This window comes from Schistocerca serialis, chromosome 4 (genome assembly GCF_023864345.2).
Source record: "Schistocerca serialis cubense isolate TAMUIC-IGC-003099 chromosome 4, iqSchSeri2.2, whole genome shotgun sequence".
NCBI classification, from domain to species: Eukaryota; Metazoa; Arthropoda; class Insecta; order Orthoptera; family Acrididae; genus Schistocerca; species Schistocerca serialis.
In genome coordinates, this window is record NC_064641.1 from 971,503,823 (window position 1) to 971,530,340 (window position 26,518).

Here is a 26,518-nt window from a genome sequence, read left to right on the forward strand (position 1 = left end):
TCGAAAAATCGGCCGTAGCTGAGCATGTTTTTCGAGATGGGAATCACGAAATTAAATTTAATGAGACAAGCGTTCTAGCACGAACATCCCATTATCATGCTCGCATGTGTAGAGAAGCAATAGAAATTCACAAACACCATAACAACTTTAATAGAAAAGAGGAAGTTTTAAAGTTGGACAAAATATGGATGTCGACGTTGCGCCAGCAGAATGACAATCAATTACTCTTAATCGAGAATGATGACGCCTCCCAAAGATAGGCATACCGTCGGCATCACGTGACGAATGGTGGTGCCCTCTATGCGCTCTATAAATGCGAGAGTACATGGTGCCTCAGTGGCAGTAGCCGGTCGACCTCAGAAGACGTCTCCCGCAGATGGAGACGAAACGTCAGGTGGAAATTTTATACATCGACCACGGCCTCTCAGCCCAGAAGTTTCAACTGAAAAATATGTAGGACTATCTCAAATAGTGGTGGGAAGTAGCAATCGATATCCCCACATTTTTTGTAGCTCTTTGTTTTTTTTTTTCTTTTCTTTCTTTTTTTTTTTTTTTAATCTCATTTTGTTCGTTGCATTTGCTCGGGGCGGACGTCGTAAGACGTCCATTGAAGTTCGTTGTTGATCGATTAACTCAGTTTTTTATTACAGAGGGCAGCTAACCCTCTGGCCGAAAACGCTGAGCTACCGTGCCGGCGTAGCTCTAGATGATCTGAGCATTGACGAGTGGCTCCGGCTGGGTTTCGCATACCTGAAACAGCGTCTGGACTCTCAGCCACTGTGAAGGTGTTAATGTGATGTCTTTATGGGGTGAGTAACTTTGTGTACGGTGCACTTAGAATGGCACTCTCTGCTGGCACACGCAAATGTTCACTTAGGTCGTATCAAAGCCAATCACAAACTTGTGAAACTTGAATTTCTGCTGATGTATAAGATATTCAAACAACTTGAGGGAGCACAGTCAGGAGATGTTTTAGGCAACCAATGACACGTAGCCAGGTGAACAGCCCTTCATTTTCGCAGCACAAATGCAATAGGGCAGCATTGTGTGAGGAAGTTTAAAACCTCAATATGCAGGTCACATTCAGACAAACACTGTGATGATAGATGTCAAAAGTTATCAATAGCAAATACTAAATGGTGACGTCTCTAGAAATGGAAGTTTTTGCTTAAATTCCATTTACAATCCAGCTCTCTCTCTCTCTCTCTCTCTCTCTCTCTCTCTCTCTCTCTCTCTCCTGAAACAACAGAGAGACAGAGTTAATGTTGCTTCCTCTCCTGCTGATAATTAATATTCACAATCAATAACTTCCAGTGTTCATCATCTTTGGTTGTGCAGTGGAGCTAGTATTTACTCTTTCTCTCTCTCTCTCTCTCTCTCTCTCTCTCTCTCTCTCTCTCTGTGTGTGTGTGTGTGTGTGTGTGTGTGTGTGTGTGTGTGTGTGTGTGTGTGTCCTTTTTGACCAGCATACCGAGGTTTTAAACTTCCTTGCACAGCACACTCTCATCTCTCATTGCATATGTGGCTCTCAAACGGTGGGGTGTGTGCCTATCAAAATATTGGCGGTTGTCAAACACGTCACCAGCTGTGTTCTAATAAGACATTTGAACAAGTACACTCTCGAATAGTACCAAATACGAGAGTCGAGGAAAAAAGTATTTGGTTTTTGCTTCTCCAGCACTTTTCATTGAAGATAATTGAAGAAAACTTATTTTACAACATATTTTGGTAGCTGAGCTACTTTTCTATGTAGCTGCCACTCAAATTTAAATACCTGTCACAGACTCATTTGCCATCAAGTTGTTGAGCCAGTCACTACTGACCTCTTTCAGTTTGTTGTCATTACCATTGTGCTCTCAGCTCAAAAAGTTCTTCATTTTGTGAAAAATATCATAATCATTTCATGACCAGATCTGGGCTATGACGTCGCTGTTCAAAAGCTTTCCATGTAAACTTCCATGGCGACGCAGCAGAATGCGGCTGAACATTATCGTGAAGAACCACAGTGCTGCCGGAAAACAACCCATGCATCAGTTTTGATTTGCCTGGCGCAGTCTCCGAAGGGTCTGACGGCAGGCTGCAGCATTTTTGGTCTCTCCTTTAACCCTACAGCCAACGAGCAGGATGCCCATTCAATCCCTAAACACTGTGGCTGTAGCCTTTCTGGTGATCAGAATTTGTTGATTTTTTTTTGTTTTGATGTAAATCACGAGTGGTGCCATTTGAATGACACGCACTTTGTTTCTGTACTTTTACATGGAACCCACGTCTTGCAACCAGTGACAATGCGGTTACAAAAATCCCCACCATACTTGTTATGCTGTGTGAGAAATGTTGCTGCCAAATGTCAAGAATACCACCTGGTACTCACTTTCTATAGCCGAAATCACCAGAATCAGTTTGATAAAATCCATGTGGTACACACTTTCTATAGCCCAAATCACCAGAATCAATTTGAAAAAACTGATCATGAAATTTCAGGAAAGTACAAGTTCAGTCCATCAAAAGTGGAACGTTTATGGCATAGAATTTTTTTCCTGGGTTTGTCAGTAGCAACTGCCAGTCTGGCTGATCGTTCTTCATCATAAATTTTCCTCTGTCTGCCACTAAATGTGATGCACAATTTTTGAACTAAAACTTCATTCAACACACTTCCATAATGTTTTGTTATGTGTTTATAAATTTCAATACAGCAGACTTTTTGGCATTCAGAAACCACATTATGCTAAGAACCTCACACTTCATGATCATTACAAGGTGCTGTGACTATTGCCTACTTGCTGACACCATTTTCCATAGGTCAACTGCTTCCTGCGCTGGAATCTTCCTCTTTTGACTTCATCCTACCTTTTTATTCTACTCCTTCCCACTTTCTTCTGTGCTCTCACTGAACCTTCAAGAGCTGTTGTCAGAAATCCTTTTACTCATTTTATGTGTTCCGCTAAATCTGTTCCCCTTTTCTTAATGAAGTTTAGGAGATTTCTTTGCTTCTTTATGCTTTTCACTACCCCATTACTCCTCACTTTACCCACTCATGTTGTTTTCTCCATTCTTCTTTCAACCTCACATCTCAAATTCTTTAAATCTCCCTCACACACACACACACACACACACACACACACACACACACACACACACACACACACACTCACACACACACACTCTACATCTAGATCTACATCCACATAGATATTCTGCAAGTCGTCATATGGTGTGTGGCAGGGGGTGTTCTGTACCAATACTTGTCATTTCTGTTTCTGCTCTATTCGCAAATAGAGCAAGGAAAAAATGATTATCTACGTGCCTCCATATGAGCCCTAATTTCTCTATCTTATCTTCACGGCCCTTCACACAGAGTATATTACTGACAGTAGAATCGTTTGGCACCCTGCTTCAAATGTGGGTTCTTTACATCTTCTCAATAGTGTTTCTCGAAAATAACTTCACCTTTCCTCCAGAGATTCCCCTTTGAGTTCCTGAAACATCTCCATAACATTCACGTACAGTTCGAACCTACTGGTAACGAACCTAGCAGCCCACCTCTAAACTGCTTCGACGTCTTCCTTCAATCCGGCCTGATACAGATCCCAAACACTCGAGTAGTACTAGCTTCCTATATGCAGTCTCCTTTACAGGTGAACCACTCTTTCCTAAAATTCTCCCAATAAACTGAAGTCGACCATTCAGCTTCCCTGCCACAGTGATCACACACTCGTTCCACCTCGTATCACTTTGCAACGTTAATCCCAGATATTTAAATGACTTGACTGTGTCAAACACGACACTAGTAATACTGTATCTGAACATTACAGGTTTGATCTTCCTACTCATCCACATTAACTTACATTTTTCCACATTTTGGGCTAGCTGCTATTCATCACACCAACTAAATTTTGTCTAAGTCATCTTGCATCTTCATACAGTCACTGAACTTTGACACCTGCAAACAACTGCAGATTGCCACCCACCCTGTCCACGAAATCATTTACGTATACAGAGAACAACAGCGCTACTGTCACACTTCACTGGGGCACTCCTGGAGAAACACTTGTCTCTGACAAACACTCACCGTCGAGGACAACATACTTAGGTTCTATTATTTAAGAAGTCTTCGAGCCACTCACATATCTGTGAACTCATTCCATATGCTCGTACTTTTGTTAACAGCCTGCAAGGGGGTAGCGTGTCAAATTCTTTCTGGAAATCTGCATGTTGCCCACCATCCATAATTCTCACTATGTCACGTGGGAAAAGGGCAAGCTGACTCACACAAGCGAAACTGTGCTGATCCGTGTACATAAGCTCCTCATTCTCAAGAAAGTTAATTATATTCTTCTTAAATTTATTATATTCTGTCTCTCTCGCCTTCAATTCCCAGCTTTCACAGCCATACAGAAAAACACTCTACACTCTCACTTGGTGGGATCATTAATTTTGTCACACGTTTAAAAATCATACAAATAAACAGTAAATGACACATGCTGTTTGTGTCATACTGGCACTGAAGACAATGAAGGTGTAAGACACAGTGGCGGGATTGGGGGTAAAATTGTGCAGCTCTCAGATCAAAACATTCTTTACTTTTTTTTTTGAAAGACCCTCTATTTCCCTGGATAAACTGAAAGAACCAGAGGATGTAGAGAGCTTCAGGGAAAATATAAGGGAACAATTGACAAGAATGGGGGAAAGAAATACAGTAGAATAAGAATGGGTAGGTTTGAGAGATGAAATAGTGAAGGTAGCAGAGGATCAAGTAGGTAAAAAGACGAGGGCTAGTAGAAATCCTTGGGTAACAGAAGAGATATTAAATTTAATTGATGAAAGGAGAAAATATAAATATGCAGTAAATGATGCAGGCAAAAAGGAATAGAAACGTCTCAAAAATGAGATCGACAGGAAGTGCAAAATGGCTAAGCAGGGATGGCTAGTGGACAAATGTAAGGATGTAGAGGTGCATATCACTAGCGATAAGATAGATACTGTCTACACGAAAATTAAAGACACCTTTCGAGAAAAGGGAAGCACTTGCATGAATATCAAGAGCTCAGATGGAAACGCAGTTCTAAGCAAAGAAGGGAAAGCATAAAGGTGGAAAGAGTATATAGAGGATATATACAAGGGCAATGTTCTTGAGGACTATATTATAGAAATGGAAGAGAATGTAGATGAAGATGAAATAGGAGATACGATAATGCGTGAAGAGTTTGACAGAGCACTGAAAGACCTCAGTCGAAATAAGGTCCCGAGAATAGACAACATTCCATTAGAAATACTGACAGCCTTGGGAGAGCCAGGCCACATAAAACTCTACCATCTAGTGAGCATGATCTATGAGACAGGCGAAATACCCTCAGACTTCAAGAAGAATATAATAATTCCAATCCCATAGAAAGCAGGTGTTGACAGATGTGAAAATTACTGAACTATATGCTTAATGAGCCCCGGCTGCAAAATACTAACACGAATTCTTTACAGACGAATGGAAAAACTGGTAGAAGCCAACCTTGGGGAAGATCAGTTTGGATTCCATAGAAATGTTGGAACACGTGAGGCAATACTGACCCTGTGACTTATCTTAGAAAACAGATTAACAAAAGGCAAACCTACGTTTCTAGCATTTGTAGACTAAGAGAGAGCTTTTGACAACGTTGACTGGAATACTCTCTTTCAAGTTCTGAAGGTGGCAGGGGTAAAATATAGGGAGCGAAAGGCTATTTACAATTTGTATAGAAACCAAATGGCAGTTATAAGAGTTGAGGGGCATGAAAGGGGAGCAGTGGTTGGGAAGGGAGTGAGACAGGATTGTAGCCTCTCCCCAATGTTATTCAATCTGTATATTGAGCAAGCAGTGAAGGAAACAAAAGAAAAATTCGGAGTAGGTATTAAAATCCATGGAGAAGAAATAAAAACTTTGAGGTTCGCCAATAACACTGTAATTCTGCCAGAGACAGCAAGGGACCTGGAAGAGCAGTTGAACGGAATGGACAGTGTCTTGAAAGTAGGATATAAGATGAACACCAACAAAAGCAAAACGAGGATAATGGAATGTAGTCGAATTAAATCGGGTGATGCTGTGGGAATGAGATTAGGAAATGAGACACTTAAAGTAGCAAATGAGTTACTGATGATGGTTGAAGTAGAGAGGATATAAAATGTAGACTGGCAATGGCAAGGAAAGCGTTTCTGAAGAAGAGGAATTTGTTAACATCGAGTATAGATTTAAGCGTCAGGAAGTAGTTTCTGCAAGTATTTGTACGGAGTGTAGCCTTGTATGGAAGTGAAATGTGGACGATAAATAGTTTCGACAAGAAGAGAATAGAAGCTTTCGAAATGTGGTGCTACAGAAGTATGCTCAAGATTAGATGGGTAGATCGCATAACTAATGAGGAGGTGTTGAATAGAATTGGAGATAAGAGGAGTCTGTGGCACAACTTGACTAGAAGAAGGGATCGGTTGGTAGGGCATATTCTGAGACATCAAGGGATCACCAATTTAGTACTGGAGGGCAGCGTGGAGGGTAAAAATTGTAGAGGGAGACCAAGAGATGAATATACTAAGCAGATTCAGAAGGATGTAGGTTGCAGTAAGTACTGGGAGATGAAGAAGGTTGCACAGGATAGAGTAGCATGGAGAGCTGCATAAAACCAGTCTCTGGACTGAAGAGCACAACAACAACAGTAAAGTGGAAAAGTGAAGGGACACATACAGCACAAAAGCATACAGGCTGACCTCGTCTGTTGACTGACAAAGACTGCTGACAGTTGAAGAGGGTCGTAATGTGTAATAGGCAGATATCTATCCAAACCATCACACAGGAATTCCCAACTGCATTATGATCCACTGCATGTACTATGACAGTTAGGCAGGAGGTGAGAAAACTTGGAATTCATAGTGATAAGCCGCACATCACACCGGTAAATGGCAAACAACGCCTTGCTCGGTGTAAGGAGCATAAACATACAATGGACGATTGAACAGTGGAAAAACATTGTGTGGAGTGACAAATCACGGTATGCAATGTGGCGATCCGATGGCAGGGTGTGGGTATGGCGAATGCCCAGTGAACGTCATCTACCAGCGTGTGTAGTGGCAACAGTAAAATTTATAGCTCGTGGTGTTATAGTGTGGACGTGTTTTTCATGGAATGGACTTGCACCCCTTGTTGTTTTGAGTGGCACTATCACAGTACAGGCCTACATTGACGTTTTAAGCACCTTCTTGCTTCCCACTGTTGAAGAGCAATTCAAGGATGGCGATTGTATCTTTCGACATGATCGAGCAACTGTTCATAATGCACCGCCTATGGCGGAGTGGTTACATGACAATAACATCCCTGTAATGGACTGGCCTGCACAGAGTCCTGACCTGAATCCTATAGAACACCTATGGGATGTTTTGGAGCACTGACTTCATGCCAGGCCTTACTACTGCCATCGATACCTCTTCTCAGTGCAGTGCTCTGTGGTGAAGAATGGGCTGTCATTCCCCAAGAAACCTTCCAGCACCTGATTGGACGTTTGCCTGCAAGAGTGGATGGTGTCATCAAGACTAAGGGTGGGCCAACAACAAAGTGAATGCCAGAATTACCGATGGAGGGTTCCACAAACTTGTAAGTCATTTTTATTCAGGTGTCCAGATACATTTGATCACATAGTCTATCTTACAACCTGCCTCATAACTGCTTGACAGAAAGTCACCTCAATTTTCTGCTCGGTCTATGTGACTAAATAATCTTAATCGGGGGCCAGTAAGCTCTATCTCACACAGCAATCCACACCTTTTATTTCTTCGCTTATGCTGTTATTATCAATTATCGGCACTTCTGAGCACTAGACTTTCTCTCATCTCTCACAGTTGGTCCCGTTCAACTCGATGTATTTCTCTTTAACAGCAGCATTTCTCCTGGAAGCAAAGAAGTACTGAGTTTTGATGTCGTCTACTCAAATGCTCAACTCTTCTGCTTTCTTTTCTAGTCTGCCAAATACTTGTTCCAGTTCTTTCAATTTTCTGGACAACATGCAATCATCATAGGGATATGCTCAGTTTTGGTTCACATGGTTAAACAGAGTACCACATGGGTTATTGATCTTTCCCCTTCTCATCACTTTCTCCAACACTATGTTGAAAGGTAGTGCAGATAGTAGATCCCCCTGTCGTAACTCTTGGTTAACTTCAAATTTTTAGAAGAATTTCTTTCTATTTGCACTTGGCATTTCATGCTGGTGAGGACCAATTGTACCAATCTCATTAGTTTATAATGAAATTTCATACCCATTACAATCTGATATAGCTTCTTCCTTTTAAAGCTATTGTAAGCCTTTTTGAAACCTACAATGAGCTGATGTACATCCACATTATGTTCATAGTGCTTCTCCATTATTTGCCTTATAGTAAATATACAGTCAGTCACTGATCTGCCCTGTCAGAAATCACACTGATGGTCTCCAAGTATCTCTTCTGCAAATGGAATGAGTCTCACAGGAATGACTTTGGCTAAGACTTTGTACACAACATCAAATAAGGCGATAACACAGTAATTTTCACAATCTGCTTTCTCCTTCTTCTTATAAATCGGGCAAATAATGGCCAAGTTCCACTGGTCTGACATCACTTCTTTTTCTCATATTTCAAAGATCAGCTGGTGGACAGGGTGTGTCAGATGTTCACCACCACCTTCAGTCATCTCTGCTGAAATGTTATTGTTCTCCGAGACCCCATTATTCTTCAGGCTTTTAACTGGCAACCTAATTTTCTCTACTATTGTTGTGGGTGCAAATATTTCATCCTAGCTACCACTGTGCATGGCCGACTGTGCCCTGTTTCATTTTCTTCCAGTATTACTACAGTGAAATCTCTCTATGATATTTTTTTTCAAGGGACCACGAATTCTCAACACTGCATCGAGGTAAACACTGTAAAGGTGAAGACTTCTAATTGATGATTATAAAAGTTGAGTCAAATTTTACTGAGGTTATACTACATAAGAAGACAGTAAATAGTAAAAATTAAAAAAGAATTAGCTACAAATAATTACTTTAATAATGAACTTGTAAAATACAACTTCAGTCAGACTTTCGCAAAAATCTATGAACTGACACAAATTGAACATCCTGTACCCAGGGTTCTTTGAAGTAATCAAGCAAACATGTTTGCTTCCTATTTCCTCTGGGCTGTATTAGAACCATTTCTTGCTCCAAATGAGAAAGTTGTGCTATTGTTGTACCCGAGGGGTCATCATAAATCTTCTGAATGTTTTGAATGTTTCAAATCCTTCAGCCACCTTTGTATAAATGGATCTTCAGGCCCCAGATTCCTTCTTCCCATCCAGGGTGAACCCAAAAACGTTTGTTTTTTTCATCACAGTCATTGACATCATCATCCTGCCCTCATCCTAATGGTTACAGGCACTGCCAGGGAAATATTCGAAAAACGGCTACGTCTACCGTGTGTAAATTTATGGCCTGTGTGGTTGTGTGTACTACTGCTGGAAGAAGAGTAAATGCTCAAAAGCTAGGATGAATGTTGTTGCTTTTAAGTGTTTCTATGTTCCACACACCAATCTGTTAGACCATAGGTAATTGCCTTTCCCTTATTTTACGTATTGCTCCATCCTGGAATTTCCATTATTGTTATAAATTTAGATAAAGTGTCCTTGAGCAAACAACCATTATAATACAAAACAGTTGGGTCATAATTCAGAACAGTAATAAAATAATTTTGTGCTAGCTACGTAACAGAACAATAATTACTTTAAAAAATAGGAACCTCAAGGTCACACCTGTCATAAATTTTTAATTCAAATGAATTATGTTACGAAAAATCACTAATTCTCCTTCCATTTTCACACTTTATTCCATCTAGTGTAAACACGCAGATTCGTGCCAGGGATACCCTGTGTGTACTGTGTAATTGGTTGACGTGAACCAATCTGCAGTTCCAAACACGTATGCCTGCAGTGCACCTCAGGTGTATAGTGTAATTGAGGTGGAGTGTTAAACACACCGTACAGCTGTTCACCGTTTGCTCACACGAAAAACAAAAAAACTGTGCCGGTGAGACAAACGACAAGCACAATGTGTGTCACGTCTCACATCACGCGGGCACTGACGCTGACGTGTGACTCACGCCCAGTGTGACCTTTCAGAGCTTGTGCAAATACACAGGACGGGAAATGAAGCACCTCCACCAAAGGCTTAAATGCTATGAGGAGAGAAATAATTGGTTAGGATTCCAAAAATATGAATGTTACATGGAGGAAAGTGTTGTACAGAGTAAACATACTAAAGAGGAAACTTTAGCAGTGGGCAAACGGGCTTTTCGTCGGGACTGGAAAAGAAAGACAGAACACGGGGGAAACATTATCTGAGGGAAAGTTATAAAGAGGTTTCCGTATATCTCTGATCAGCAGTTTACTAAAATATTCAGCCCACCATTCCAGAATCTGTTCTTCTCCTCCTATAAAATTTCCTTCTTTAGCACTGCAGAATACAGTACACGAATAAAAGCCTTTATTTAGTTCATGAACCCTTTCATAGAATTTTCTTACTTCTTGGCCGTTACATTTTTATTCTAGCTCCATAATTCGTGTCTTCTCTGATTTTCATTTCTTTCTTCTGTTGATTCTGTTTACTTCCTCCCTTTCCTTTGTGAAATCTTCCATATTAGATTTTGTTGCCCTGTTTATCATTTCTTTCTTGCCTCATTTCCCTCTGTCATTTTCTTTTTACAGTCTTCTTCAAACCATCCTGACACTTAACAGAGTTGGTACGAGGGTGAATCAAATACAAATGGGATTTTTGTTCCTGAGCACCAACAGTTGGTAGGACCGGACCTGTGCTGCTAGTATTGTCGGGTGGTTCCGTGAGGAGCAGGGAGAGCCGGCTATCGCATACCTCCGACAGCTCCGTCCGTAATGCGCAAGATATCTGAGTGACAGGTCTACCTCTCCACTGCGCGATGCATAATTATTACAAAAATTCTTGCTCGTGAAAGAGTTAGAGTGATAGAAATCTTCCAGAGACTGATTGCACAGTTCGGTGATCAAATACTGTCAAGGATGCGTGTGTTTGCTGGCATAAAGATTTTGAGGAAGAACGGGAACGTGTGGAAAATCAGCAATACGATCATCATCCTCGGACCAGTATTACAAACTGAGACATTTGTGCAGTTCGATACATTCTCGAAGGCGACCGATAGGTGAGAGTATCAGAAATAAGTTACGGGAGCTTTCGAGCGATTGTCACAAATTACCTACAGCTCCGGAAAGTTTGTTCTACATGGGTACCTCGCCTTTTGATCAAAAATCAGAAGCTGACACATTCGGAGGTCTGTCAAAGTCTTACAGCAAGGTTTGAGAAATAAAGTGATGCACTTTTGAGTCGGATCATCAGCTGTGACCTGTGTGTCGGTCCACCACTGCACTCGCACATCCAGACGGGCCAGTAAGGAGTGTTGGAGGAAGGGGGAGGAAGCCCCAGGGAAAGACAGGGCTCAGCTGTCAGCTGGCGTGGTTCTTTCCACCATTTTTCATTTTTACCGGTAAGCCATTTTGCTCACTGCATTTTTACACGAGCAATGCACAATCGGTGCTGCACGCTACTGTGAGCTGCCGAAGAAGGTGAGGGCTGCATATTGCCTCAAAAGACGAGGTCGACTGCTTTGACAGGTCGTCATCCTCTGTGACAGTGCTGGACCCGATACTGCAGCTCTGGTGATCTCCAAATTACAGAAAATGCACTGGACTTAACTTAGTCGTCCTCCTTACAGCCCGCACCTATCACAATGTGATTTCAATTTATTTGGACAGCTTGAAAAAAGCTCTAGGAGAGCACCAATTTGAAGATGACGGGGGTGTGGAGGAATCCGTGCGCAGTTGGCTTCTGACGTGACCAGCTGCATTCTATAATGCTGCAATAAAGAAACCTTCCTTCTCCCTGGGAAAAATGTACTTCTAAAGCAGGGAATTATGTGGAAAAATAAATTCTAACTGCCTTTTTTTCAATAAATGAATTTTTAAAAAATAAAATCTGATTTATATCGACTCAGCCTCGTACCTATAAATAGTGAGGAATGACTTACTGGAAGGCGAGAGAGATGAGGCGAGGCCGGTGCGGGCAGAGCTGGTTGCAGTGCAGTTCACGCAGATTGTGCAGCTCTCCGAGATCTGCAAACGTCGCGGCCTCCTCCTCGAGTGCCACGTCAAAGAGGCGCAGCTGCAGTTTCTTGAGAGAGCTGGCAGCCTCTTTCAGCACGGGAACCACACATCTGTCAGCAAGTGACACACTTTAAGCTTTTTAAAAATTTTTATTATACGGGATGTACAGAAATACCAAAATTTCCAATACCGGCTGTATTAGAGTGGAAAACATATTTTAAGTATTTATTAAGTGGACAACCTTACACTGTGTGTGCCCTAATTTTACGTCTGTGCAGATGAACTGTAAATAATGTCAGCTCCAGACATCAGCAAGGCACGACGGTGAATAAAACACTCCACCTGCCGTGGCAGAGCGCTTTTTCTTTGGGACGTCGCAGCTCAGTGGTGGCTTGAAGGACAAGGAGTGAAAAGAAGTGTGCAAGAAAGTCAATAGAGAAATCAAATGATGAAAGTTGTTAGAACTGTCACTCAGTCATTGGCTAATATCAAAGCAAGACTTATGTATGTTGAGACTTCCTGAGATCTGTTCACCTAGGGTGTCACTGAAGTTGTACACAGAGAAGTAGTGAACATATAATACAGAAGATTTAACGATACACTGTTTACATCTTTGTGTAAATAGTTGACGTACATCTGCACTCTCTTACAGACTGAGTAATTTTTCCTCCTACCTATGTAATTATGTAGTTATGTAGTTCTAAATTCGTTCAAGCAATCAGTCATTCATAATAGGAAACACAATCATATCTCAGTCACTCAAATGATTCAGAAATTTTACTTGTTAGAATGAAATCAGGCGATGATTCTTCTTCTCTGCAGGCTCGTGCTTTGTGGCAGTCTGCTAATCTGTACAAATAAAATGCCTCGTAATTTTGGGAGCATTGTATAATCAGTCGGGAAACCTCAGATTATGCGGATATTTGGCTTTGATGAAGTTTAACCTTCTGAATAAGTAATGGAGCTCTTGGATTATTAAATGCAGGTTCGTATCCAGTCTTTCGGAAGGTCCCTTCTGATTAACACCTACGCAATATATTGATGGATATCATTAATTCTCAAATTTCAAATACACACCTTTTGTATAAAGGAGCAATACACACACACACACACACACACACACACACACACACACACACACACTCTCTCTCTCTCTCTCTCTCTCTCTCTCTCTCTCTCTCTCTCTCTCTCTCTCTCTCCTGGAAAGGAAATGGAAAAAAGAACACATTGACACCGGTGTGTCAGACCCACCATACTTGCTCCGGACACTGCGAGAGGGCTGTACAAGCAATGATCACACGCACGGCACAGCGGACACACCAGGAACCGCGGTGTTGGCCGTCGAATGGCACTAGTTGCGCAGCATTTGTGCACCGCCGCCGTCAGTGTCAGCTAGTTTGCCGTGGCATACGGAGCTCCATCGCAGTCTTTAACACTGGTAGCATGCCGCGACAGCGTGGACGTGAACCGTATGTGCAGTTGACGGACTTTGAGCGAGGGCGTATAGTGGGCATGCGGGAGGCCGGGTGGACGTACCGCCGAATTGCTCAACACGTGGGGCGTGAGGTCTCCACAGTACATCGATGTTGTCGCCAGCGGTCGGCGGAAGGTGCACGTGCCCGTCGACCTGGGACTGGACCGCAGCGACGCACGGATGCACGCCAAGACCGTAGGATCCTACGCAGTGCCGTAGGGGACCGCACCGCCACTTCCCAGCAAATTAGGGACACTGTTGCTCCTGGGGTATCGGCGAGGACCATTCGCAACCGTCTCCATGAAGCTGGGCTACGGTCCCGCACACCGTTAGGCCGTCTTCCGCTCACGCCCCAACATCGTGCAGCCCGCCTCCAGTGGTGTCGCGACAGGCGTGAATGGAGGGACGAATGGAGACGTGCCGTCTTCAGCGATGAGAGTCGCTTCTGCCTTGGTGCCAATGATGGTCGTATGCATGTTTGGCGCCGTGCAGGTGAGCGCCACAATCAGGACTGCATACGACCGAGGCACACAGGGCCAACACCCGGCATCATGGTGTGGGGAGCGATCTCCTACACTGGCCGTACACCACTGATGATCGTCGAGGGGACACTGAATAGTGCACGGTACATCCAAACCGTCATCGAACCCATCGTTCTACCATTCCTAGACCGGCAAGGGAACTTGCTGTTCCAACAGGACAATGCACGTCCGCATGTATCCCGTGCCACCCAACGTGCTCTAGAAGGTGTAAGTCAACTACCCTGGCCAGCAAGATCTCCGGATCTGTCCCCCATTGAGCATGTTTGGGACTGGATGAAGCGTCGTCTCACGCGGTCTGCACGTCCAGCACGAACGCTGGTCCAACTGAGGCGCCAGGTGGAAATGGCATGGCAAGCCGTTCCACAGGACTACATCCAGCATCTCTACGATCGTCTCCATGGGAGAATAGCAGCCTGCATTGCTGCGAAAGGTGGATATACACTGTACTAGTGCCGACATTGTGCATGCTCTGTTGCCTGTGTCTATGTGCCTGTGGTTCTGTCAGTGTGATCATGTGATGTATCTGACCCCAGGAATGTGTCAATAAAGTTTCCCCTTCCTGGGACAATGAATTCACGGTGTTCTTATTTCAATTTCCAGGTGTGTGTGTGTGTGTGTGTGTGTGTGTGTGTGTGTGGTGTGTGTGTGTGTGTGTGTGTGTGTGTGTGTGTGTGTGTATATATATATATATATATATATATATATATATTTCCCTTTTAATCGTACAATTTCGTATCATTTATCTTTTGTCATAAATTTCAATATTCAGATTACAATTCTTCAAACAAAGCTCAGGCTAATCGGCACGAAGACAATCTCGGAAGCTTTTTCTGACAACCACCAGAGAGAGTACTACAAAGAATAATTATGTGCTCATGGCATAGCTATTGTATGAAACTACTTTGCGCATGGATTCTGCAAGTATGAAGATAGAAAGTTAGTAAACATCATTCAAGGGTAGAATTGTATCAGAATAATTCATCGAATATAAAGAGGTATTACAACCTCGACCTTCTGCAGGAGGAGTCGAAGTCACACGGCCAGAAGTAGTGGCACTGTGCAGCATTTCCACAGCGTCGAGAGAGCTACGAGAAGGCAAGCGTCGGGCTCAAATGAGACAAAGGTGATCGCGTGAAGCATCAGAATGACAGACAGAACTATAAACAAGGACTCGGTTACTACTGACAACCGGAGACCATTTTATTTCACTACAGAACATGAAACTAACATGACGCTTGAGAATTATAGAGTTTTGGGCAGGGAGAAACAAAATTAAAAGACATTCCTAAAATAAACACATTCTTGAGCAAAGCATTATGGAATGATCAATGTACAGTTGAAATGTTAGTGTCGTTGGGCACTGGTGAAGTCAATGAATGTGAATGGTAGAAAATGATCACAGTACACAAGGATCTGTAGTGTAGCTATAAGCCTAGGCTACTTTGGAATGTCACAGTTTGGTTGCAAGATGGTGAAGCCAACAAATGTGAATCAAAGAAAACTCACTGTGATGACAAACACATATGTAGCATAGCCTGAAGTTTATGTTAATGTGGAATGTTTAATTAACTGTCAGTTGGGGAAGCCATCAAATGTGAATGGAAGAAAACTGGCTGCCGCGGCAGACTGATCTGTAGTGTAGCCCAAAGTCTAAGTCACATCTGAATGTGGGAGTTTAAATAATCATCTCAAAAACGTAGTGTGGTTTTTGTTTTGTTTTGGAATGCTCCATTTTCCAAGGTCGTGATTTCGCAGGAGCCTAAAAGAACAGCTTAAATATTACACAGCATTAAATTTCATATGTCAGCATTCTGCACACCTATATTTCATTATACCGCCCTGTATTTTCAGTTACTCACCATGATTACATTTATCATACGCTTTTGTCTCACTGGTTCCCATATTTGATCTATTTCTCTTAAAAGATACTTTTCAGTGCACTGCTTAGCAATTTTGGTGATTTATATAAAATGACGTACTTCTTACAATATAGCAGAGATGCTGAGTCGCAGATAGGCACAACAAAAAGACTGTCACAAAATAAGGCCTTTGTAAAAATAGACACACACACACACACACACACACACACACACACACACACACACACGCACGCACGCATGTGTCCACAGTCTCTTCAGCTTCCTGGATTTTTCATTGTTCGATGTACTTCTTACCTACATGTCAGTGCCTAAAATCTGATTTTGATATATGACAATCTCTTTTAATTGGATTCAGATATATTCTTAAGTTTTATCACACTGCCCCACACTCTCTCTCTCTCTCTCTCTCTCTCTCTCTCTCTCTCTCTCTCTCACACACACACACACACACACACACACACACACACACACACACACACACACACACACACACCTTTCCCTGCTAATGAAGTTTGTGTGTGTGTGTGTGTGTGTGTGTGTGTGTGTGTGTGTGTGTGTGTGTGTGTGTGTGTGTGTGTGTGCACGTGCGCAAGCGTGCGCATGTGAAGGGGGATTTTGCTTGATAAGTACATTTTTAATTTTTTGCATTTTAAGAAGAATGTCGTGGATTTATTTGATATAGCAGAATGTGATTCAGTTGTACACCTAAATATATGAGTGTCAGGCAGCGTGGAGGGTAAAAATCATAGGGGGAGACCAAGAGATGAATACACTAAGCAGATTCAGAAGGATGTAGGTTGCAGTAGGTACTGGGAGATGAAGAAGCTTGCACAGGATAGAGTAGCATGGAGAGCTGCATCAAACCAGTCTCAGGACTGAAGACCACAACAACAACATGAGTGTCAGGGCCAGTGAATGCTGTGTGTCTGATGCTCATAGGTTGGCAATGTGTCAGTTATGCATGTACATCAAGTCATGTTTTCAGTAACAGTTTTTGCAGCATGTTTTGCTTTCTTGGTACTGAGGACAGAATTCTAGTTATATAGGTCAAGTGGAGGTTTCAGTGCCAATTTTTGTAGCAAGTTTTGCTTTCTTAGTATCGTGGACTTCTTTCCAGCTATGTGGTCAATTGAAGTTTCCAATACGAGAATTTGTAGTGAGGTTTGGATTTTTGGTTAGACTTTTTTGATACATTTTCTTACAGATTTACTCATTAATTGGTATTATAAAGCTCGGTTTACCTAAACAGGTTAATAAAAAATGACAATACCAAATTGTGTGGGTTTTTGTGGCCTTCATGCAATGTAGATGTTATTGATTCCTGTGTATTATTTTGCTTGGGTATGTGAGTTAACACAGAAAGTCATTTGTTTTGTTTATCACTACCCAAAATCCCCTAATTCCTAAGTGTTTCCTGTTACTTTCATGCTATTCTTTAAATTACTATAATCAAATTTTGTATTTGTTTTTGTTTTGTTAATTTACTGAGTTTGTCAATGTGGTGGACAGAGGTAATATGGCTAAGTATGCTATATTCGTGACTTCTTGGATCAAAGGTGACAGCCAGTAATGTCTCGACATTTCCACTGTCCACATTTATCGTAAATTTTAACGACTATAACTCTGAAAGTAAGTTTCATGAAATTAGTAATTTTTGTCCCAGGTTGCTTTACGGAAATACTGTTTTGTATGCTTATTGCTTCAGCACTTAAAGGGAATTAGTAATACTTTTAGCTTAACAAATCCAGAAATTAAAAGAGAATCAGCAGACTTATTTTAAAGTTATTTGTTGCTGTTTAGTAAAACATTGCACCCGCCACAACGGAGCCTCACTGTGAAGGCTGTTCTCAAACATGGGATGAGATAGATGGAAATTGCCTAACTATTGTCAAACAATTGGAAACTGCTTTGAATATGTGTGTTGGGAGAGCTCCCCAGAGCTTTGTACCAGAGGTAACAAAGTTACCTCCAGCACTATCCTCTCCTGTCTCCTCTACAGAAGACTATTCATCCACTCGGCTGTGGGTGACGTGTCAGTGGGAGGGCTAGGCAACATTTCCAGGGGAGACAGGAACCAGGAAGAACTCCGTGTGTTAGACCCATCTCAATAACAGACAAGTTCAAAATGCTGACTTCCCCTGAAACTACACTCAGCCAGTGAGACTCACTTTCACTGTCGGAAACCTGTTCTGTCTCAGGTCAAGAGAAGGGAAATGTGAAAGTGTACAGTCTATCACTAATTTGTAGTTCAAATGTATGGCAAATAATGGTACCTGTTAGGGAAATGTCAGCTAGGGATGTAAAGGAAGATAAGATTCACCTGCCTGGGGGGTCTCATTCAGCATACCGAAGAGGCTAGTCTGGCAGCCGTTGACAAAATGAGGTACAACCGAGAACCGGTTGTGGTGGGTGTTGGAACAAACGATGCCTGTCATCTTGGCTCCGAGGTCATACTCAAATTATCCCAAGCAGATGGCAGGAAAGGCTGAGGAGACCATCCTTGTTCAAAGGTCACGGTTTACAGCACTGACCCCAGAACTTACTGTGGCACCACAGTTCTGAATGGAGTGGAAGGGTCGAATGACAGGCTTCAAAGGTTCTGAAACTTTCTGGAATAGCAAGATAACGTCGAGAACTGTACGGTCCCCCTAAATGGGTAAGAAATGCACTACATATCAGAGGCTGCTACCCAGGTAGCTGAATGTGTATTGAGTGCACCCAAGGGCTTTTTAGATTAGGTAACCCAATATTCACTCCAGACAATGACAGATGTAGGGGACGCAGAAGTGTCCGTATAAGATTCAAAGAAATGCCTCGTACAGGTGACAGTCTTAAAATCCTACTGATTAATTGCAGCAGGATTCAGATGAGAGTGACTCACATAATGCTAGGTGCAGAAATCCGGTTAAAACCGGAAGCTGATGGCAGTGAGATTTTTGTGAAAACTTTAAATGCGTATTGAAAGAGTAGGCTAATGGTAAATGGATGTGGTGTATTTCTCATAGTAGATGAGAAGAATACAGTTTTGTAAGTGGTGGGCATGGCAGGGTACCCTGCAAAACATTATTAAACCACCTACTTCATACTGTCTGGAAGACCAGTCACGATAGAAATATATTGGATATAACAATAATAAATAAACCTGAGCTCTTTGAGGATTTACACATAGGCCGGTATCAGTGACTGAGGCAGCTGTAGTAACAATGATTAGCAAAATACAAAAAGCACCAAAATGAGTAGAAACATTCACAAATTCAGTAAACTAGATAGAGATGACGTAGTGCCATATCTCAGTAAGGAACTCAAAACATTGAGCTCTAGTGAGAATACTGCAGACAAACTGTGGCTTAGGTTTAAAAAAATAATTGCCCATAAATTTGACAGATATGTACCTAGTAGAGCAGTTCATTTTCTTAAAACATTGGGCTACGGACAGAGAGGCGCTACAAATTTGGCTGTCAAGAGAGTAATGACTACCGTCACAGAAATTTATCGAAGGCCTGTCGAGAAACCAAAAGAAATTCAGATCGCGAGTAAAGGCTGTTGCTGGTATGTCTCCAGACACTCGTGGGCACGACAGGGACTGATACTGAGAGTAGCAAAGCAAAAGCAGAAATGCTTAACTTGATTTTCAAATATTCTTTTACAAAGGAAAATCTACGGGTGCTGACTCAATTTAATTCTTGCACCACTGCAAAGATAAGCAATATAGATTTTAGTGTCAGTGGTGTTGAAAAATAACTGAAATCACTAGAACTGAACAAATCTACAGGGCCTGACGGAATCTCCATCAAATTCCATATCAGACCTGTGGCTAATTTACAATAATCTATCGCAGATCACTCAAACGAAAACATGTGCCCTGTAGTTGGGAGAAAGCACAGGACACACACTTCCACAAGAAGGATGGCAGAAGTGATCTACAAAACTACCATCCAATATATTTAGCATCCATCTGCTGTAGAATCTTAGAATATATTCTGAGTACAAATGTAATGCTGTATGTTGAACAGAATGACCTCCTCCATCCCAACCAGCACGGATTTTGAAATCATTGATCATGTGGATCCCAACTCATACTTTTCTCACAGGAAATCTTAAAAGCCACAGATCGAGGCAGTCACGGAGATGCAACATGTCTCAATTTCCGAAAAGCGTCTGACTCAGTACCGTAGCTATCCTTATTACTGAAAGGATCATTGTATGGGTTGTGAAGTGTAAGTTGTGAGCAGGCTGAGGAATTCTCGGGAGGGAGGACACAGTGTGCTATCTTGATGGAGAGTCACTGTCAGGTGTTGCAGTAACTCAGGTTGTGCCCCACAGAAGTGTGTCCAGACACTTCTGTTCGTGTTGTATATTAATGACCTTGAAGACAATATTAACTGTAATCTCAGACTTTTTGCAAGTGATGCAGTTATCTATAATGAAATACTATCTGAAAGAAGCTGCATAAATAATCAGTAAGCTCTTGACAAAATTTCAAAGTGGTACAAAGATTGGCAACTTGCTCTAAATGTTCAGAAATGTAAAATAGTGGACTTCGAAAAATAGAAAAAATGTAGTATCCTATGACGAAAATATCAATGAGTCACTGTTGGAATCGGCCAAATCATACAAATACCTGGGTGTAACACTTTATAGGGATACGAAATTGAATGATCACATAGGCTCAGTAATGAGTAAAGAAAGCAGGCAGTAGAGTTCAGTTTATTGGTAGATTACTGGGGAAGTGCAATCAGTCTATAAAGGAGATTGCTTACAAATCATTCGTGCGACCTATTCTAGAATATCGCTCAAGTGTGTGGGACCTGTACTACGTAGGATTAACACGAGACGCTGAACGTATACGGAGAAGGGCAGAATGAATGGTCACAGGTTTGTTTGAGCCGTAGCAAGAGACTGTCACAGAGATGTTGAAAGAAGTGAACTGGCAGGCTCTTGAAGTGAGACGTAAACCATACCAGGAAAGTCTACTGAAGTTCTAAGAACTGGCTTTAAATGCTGACTCTAAGAATATACTACAATGCCTTACATATCACTCACACAGGAAGATTTTCACTGTACAGCGGAGTGTGCGCTGATATGAAGCTTCCTGGCAGATTAAAACGGTGTGCCGGACCGAGACTCAAACTCGGGACCTTTGCCTTTTGCGGGCAAATACTCTACCAACTGAGCTACCCAAGCACGACTCACTCCCCGTCCTCACAGCTTTACTTCTGCCAGTACCTTGTCTCCTACCTTCCAAACTGTACAGAAGCTCTCCTGCAAACCATGCAGAACTAGCATGGAGTGTGTGCTGATATGAGACTTCCTGGCAGATTACAATGGTGTGCTGGACCGAGACTCGAACTCGGGACCTTTGCCTTTCACAGGCAAATGCTCTACCAACTGAGCTACCCAAGCACGACTCACGCCCTGTCCTCACAGCTTTACTTCTGCCAATACCTCGTCTCCTACCTTCCAAACTTTACAGAAGCTCTCCGCTGCAGAGTGAAAATCTCATTCTGGAAACATCCCCCAGGCTGTGGCTAAGCCATGTCTCCGTAATATCCTTTCTTTCAGGAGTGCTAGTTCTGCATGGTTCGCAGGAGAGCTTCTGTAAAGTTTGGAAGGTAGGAGATGAGGTACTGGCAGAAGTAAAGCTGTGAGGATGGGGCGTGAGTCGTGCTTGGGTAGGTCAGTTGGTAGAGCACTTGCCTGCAGAAGGCAAAGGTCCCGAGTTTGAGTCTCGGTCTGGCACACCATTTTAACCTGCCAGGAAGTTGCAAGATCAGAATAATTACAGCATGCACAGAAGCATTAACAATCATTCTTCCTGCACTCTGTACAAGAGTGGAACAGGAAGAAACCCTAATAACAGGTACAGTGGGAGGTACCCTCTGCCAAGCACCTCACAGTGATTTGTCAAATCTTGATTAGATGTAGATGTAGATGTAGATGTACGTTAGTGATGCTAAAAGTGCTGGGCACTATCTGGATTCTGACTGCCTCTGAACTGAGAATTTAAATTCAAAACAGTTGTGTGTGCGTGCGCAAACTACTGCAAGACCGCCTTACATTGATTTCTAGTCTGGACAATGGCTAGATTGCAGAGATGAAATTAGCTTCCACACTGCCACAGAGAGGAGAGGGACAGATATAGAAGAGATAAAAGGTTTCACACTTTATGCAACACCATCCATAACTTATCAAGCACCTCTCGTCGAGCTTGTAGTCGACACTGGAATGTATGTGCCAGCCAGCTAACTAATGGGCTGCTTCAAGTACAGACTACACAAACCTGCAAAGCTCAGATCCAGCAAAAATGTCTATTGGCACAGCTTTACCTTTCTTAGTAGATATGACACAGCTGATGAGGTAAGCTCTGTTGCCTCATCTCTGAGACAACTACATGCTCTCATTAATACAAGGGTTGCCCAGAAAATAATGCAAAGCATTTTATTTTTTCAGCCAGAAACAATGCTACAAATGCAAAACATTACATACGTATTATTTGAAGTCTCCCGAGAGAGTGTGCCAAGTTTCAGTCACTTCTGACGGATAGCGTAGCTTAGGGACAGTTTCAGAATGGCGTCTGTAGGTGACAGACGTTACGAGTGATGTGCCGTCATCGAATGACTCGCTGCAGGAAAAGAAATTGTGGGGAATACTCAAAACCGCTTGTCCAGAGTTTAAGGAGCACCTGCTGTTGACAGAAGTACAGTCAGTTGTTGGGCACTGAGGGTGAAGTGACACGAAGGCAGTTCGGCAGAGCTCCACGATTTTCAGCGGTCGGGGAGACCGTTGACAGCTCTCGCACCTGACCTAGCCCCCTCGCACTTCCACTTGTTTGGGCCATTAAAGGATGCAATTCGTGGAAGACATTTTGAGGGCAATGAGGAGACGATTCAGACAGTGAAGCACTGGCTCTGGCCCCAGAACAAGGATTGGTACCGACAGGGCACACACGCCCTCGTCTCGTGCCGGAGGAAGGCTGTAGAACAGGATGGAGATTACATAGAAAAATAGGGTGTGTAGATTAAGGAAAGGCAAACCTACGTTTCTAGCATTTGTAGACTTACAGAAAGCTTTTGACAATGTTGACTGGAATACCCTCTTTCAAATTCTGAAGGTGGCAGGGGTAAAATATAGGGAGTGAAAGGCTATTTACAATTTGTATAGAAACCAAATGGCAGTTATAAGAGTTGAGGAGCATGAAAGGGAAGCAGTGGTTGGGAAGGGAGTGAGACAGGGTTGTAGCCTCTCCCCGATGTTATTCAATCTGTATATTGAGCAAGCAGTGAAGGAAACAAAAGAAAAATTCGGAGTAGGTATTAAAATCCATGGAGAAGAAATAAAACGTTTGAGGTTCGTCGATGACATTGTAATTCTGTGAGAGACAGCAAAGGACTTGGAAGAGCAGTTGAACAGAATGGACAGTGTCTTGAAAGGAGGATATAAGATGAACATCAACAAAAGTAAAACGAGGATAATGGAATGTAGTTGAATTAAGTTGTGTGATGCTGAGGGAATTAGATTAGGAACTGAGACACTTAAAGTAGTAAAGGAGTTTTGGTATTTGGGGAGCAAAATAACTGATGATGGTCGAAGTACAGGGGATATAAAATGTAGACTGGCAATGGTAAGGAAAGCATTTCTCAAGAAGAGAAATTTGTTAACATCGAGTATAGATTTAAGTGTCAGGAAGTCGTTTCTGAAAGTATTCGTATGGAGTGTAGCCATGTATAGAAGTGAAACATGGACGATAACTAGTTTGGACAAGAAGAGAATAGAAGCTTTCGAAATGTGGTGCTACAGAAGAATGCTGAAGATTAGATAGGTAGATCACATAACTGATGAGGAGGTATTGAATAGGATTAGGGAGAAGAGAAATTTGTGGCACAACTTGACCAGAAGAAGGGATCGGTTGGTAGGACATGTTCTGAGGCATCAAGGGATCACCAATTTAGTATTGGAGGGAAGCGTGGAGGGTAAAAATCGTAGAGGGAGACCAAGAGATGAATACACTAAGCAGATTCAGAAGGATGTAGGCTGCAGTAGGTACTGGGAGATGAAGAAGCTCGCACAGGATAGAGTAGCATGGAGAGCTGCATCAAACCAGTCTCAGGACTGAAGACCACAACAACAGCAACAGATGAAACACCATTATTTTGTGTGTGTAATTCTCATTACGTTCAATAAAGAGTTGTTGAAGAAAAAAAAATGTGGTGCATTACTTTCTGGGCAACCCTCGTAAGTCGACGTGGGAGGAATCGTGCAATAGAAGGCAGGACCCGACCTAAAAATAGTACAAATCAATGCAGTCCAACCAGTTTTATTCCAAATACCTTAGTATGGGGGTATGCTGGAATGGTAGAGTGGTGATTCTGAAGCTTAACGATGTTGCTTACTTAGCCTCATAATTGTGTGACACACTACTGATCCTCGTGTTAGCACATTGACGAGATATCTCTGAGGAAGACGGAGGTGAAAAATTGGCTCAGTCAGTCACCCAACACTCCCTATTCCAGTGCTGTCACCCTATCAGGGGCCAGGCCTTCTGTGAAAGCAGCCACGCCATTTACCAGCTCTGTTGCAACCGCTCCACAGCTTTTCATATCAGTACGACTACCAGCCAGCTGTCCACCGGGAGGAACGGCCACTGCCAAACTGTGGCCGAGAGCGAAGTGGACCGCCCTGGGGCACGGCGTGCAGCTGAACATAATTTGCTCGATTTCGACGCCTGCATCGTTACCTGGGGCATCTGGGTCCTCCCATTCACTACCAGCCTTTCCGAACTGTGCTCCTGTAACTATCCCAAACTCAACCTACAGTAACATACTGTTCCTGCACTCTGTATCCGACAGTTTCCACTCCCCTACATTCTGTTATCTCCTCTCCATTCCCATCTCCCACCCTCCTTGTTTGCTATTCTCTGCCATTACACCTGCCCACGTTTCCTCGCTCCTCTCCTCGTTTGCTCCTTGTTTTCCCTACCTACCTGTCCCACGACCTCCTAACGCCGCACTCGTCAGCATTCGAGTCCCCACTCACTCCGCTAGGCAGCGTTCATCTCTCTCTGCACTCGTACACTACCGCCCCTTCCCCTTCCTTGCCCCTCCAGATTGTCGCTCGTATCCCACATCGCAGTCGCATTCCGGCCCGAGAAACTGAAGTCGGTGGTCGTGTCTGCGTGAGGTATGCTTTCTTGTACGTACGAATGGCACGTGTCTCTCTTTTACTGATGATGGCTGTGGCTGAAAGCTTTATATAAATGTCTTTAAATTGTGCTCGTCTGTAACTTAATATGTCTTCTTTACGGTAAGTAGCAATCTGTCTTTTCCTACATTGTCGATATTCCTACCCGGAGTTTCCATTACAACAAATCTTCTCGAGAGAGAAAAGCTCGTATCCAAAAATCGATAGGGATCTAGATATCACCATTCCGGTGAAACTCGGCTCGTCCTCTTCTCACACGATGTCCTGCAAACTGTAAATCGAGGGCAACAGGCAGACTGCAAATTCCTAGATCTGCAGGAAGCATTCGACACAGTGCCAAACAGCAGACCGTTAATGAAGGTTCGAGCTCGTAGAATAGGTTCTCAGATAAGTAAGCGTCTCTAAGAGTGTTTACGTAATAGAAAAGTTAGTTAGTTCATTTCGTGTTCCACGGATCATTTTTGCACGATAAATCGTAATCGTCAAACGAGTCTTATTTGATGTTCGCACTGCAAATTAATTTGTAAATATGGCTATATGCTGAACATTTATAAGTTTTTTTTATTATGTATTAAATATACAGATGTGAGTTAGTAATTCTTACCCACAACATTTTACATGTTACAATAATGGAAATTCTTGTACAGAACAGGAGTTGTCAAGTAGAAAGTTTTTTAATTTGTTTTCAAATTTTACTTGGCTGCCTGTCAGACATTTTATGTCCTTGTGTAAGTGATCAAAAATGTTAGTTGCAGCACTGTGCACCCCTTTTTGTGCAAAAGACAACCTTAATGTGGAGTGATGAATGTCATTTCTCCTTCTCCTATTGTAATTTTGTACATCATTGCTCCTTTCGAACTGTAGTGGATTATTTACAACAAACTTCATGAGGGGATAAATACACTGGGAAGCAGTAGTCAGAACTCCTTAAACAGATGTCTACAAGTTGATCACAGGTGAGCAACACATATTATTCTTACAGCCCTTTTTGAGTTATGAAGACTTTCTTTTTTAAAGATGAGTTATCCCAGAAAATTATTTCATATGACGTTATAGAATTAAAATATACAAAATGTCAGCTTACTGTTTTGTCTTTCCGTGGGATTTTCAATGTTTCTAAGCGCAAATGTGGGTGAACTAAGTTGTTTCAGGAATTCCAAAATTTGTTTTTTCCAATTTAAATCCTCATCAATGAGGACAGTGAATGTTCCTCACAGAGAAAGTAACCATCAGGATTTCCCCAGGGAAGTGTGCTAGGACCACTCTTGTC

The 26,518-nt window shown here is 42.4% G+C and overlaps 1 protein-coding gene and 1 non-coding gene across 7 annotated transcripts in view; both read right to left on the reverse strand.

Annotated features, from left to right (window-relative positions):
* LOC126473630 (F-box/LRR-repeat protein 7-like) overlaps positions 1 to 26,518 on the reverse strand; it is a 135,789-nt gene that overhangs the window by 27,852 nt on the left and 81,419 nt on the right. For 5 of the 6 annotated variants that reach the window (XM_050100809.1, XM_050100810.1, XM_050100808.1 and 2 more), the window contains exon 5: positions 12,079 to 12,264. The exons of the other annotated variant lie outside the window; for it this stretch is intronic. In XM_050100809.1, coding sequence (XP_049956766.1) covers positions 12,079 to 12,264 — 186 coding nt within the window. The remainder of the gene's footprint in view (positions 1 to 12,078; positions 12,265 to 26,518) is intronic. 6 annotated transcript variants of the gene reach the window in all.
* On the reverse strand, positions 21,380 to 21,454 carry Trnah-gug (transfer RNA histidin (anticodon GUG)). The gene has a single exon. It is a non-coding gene; the product is annotated as a tRNA-His (tRNA).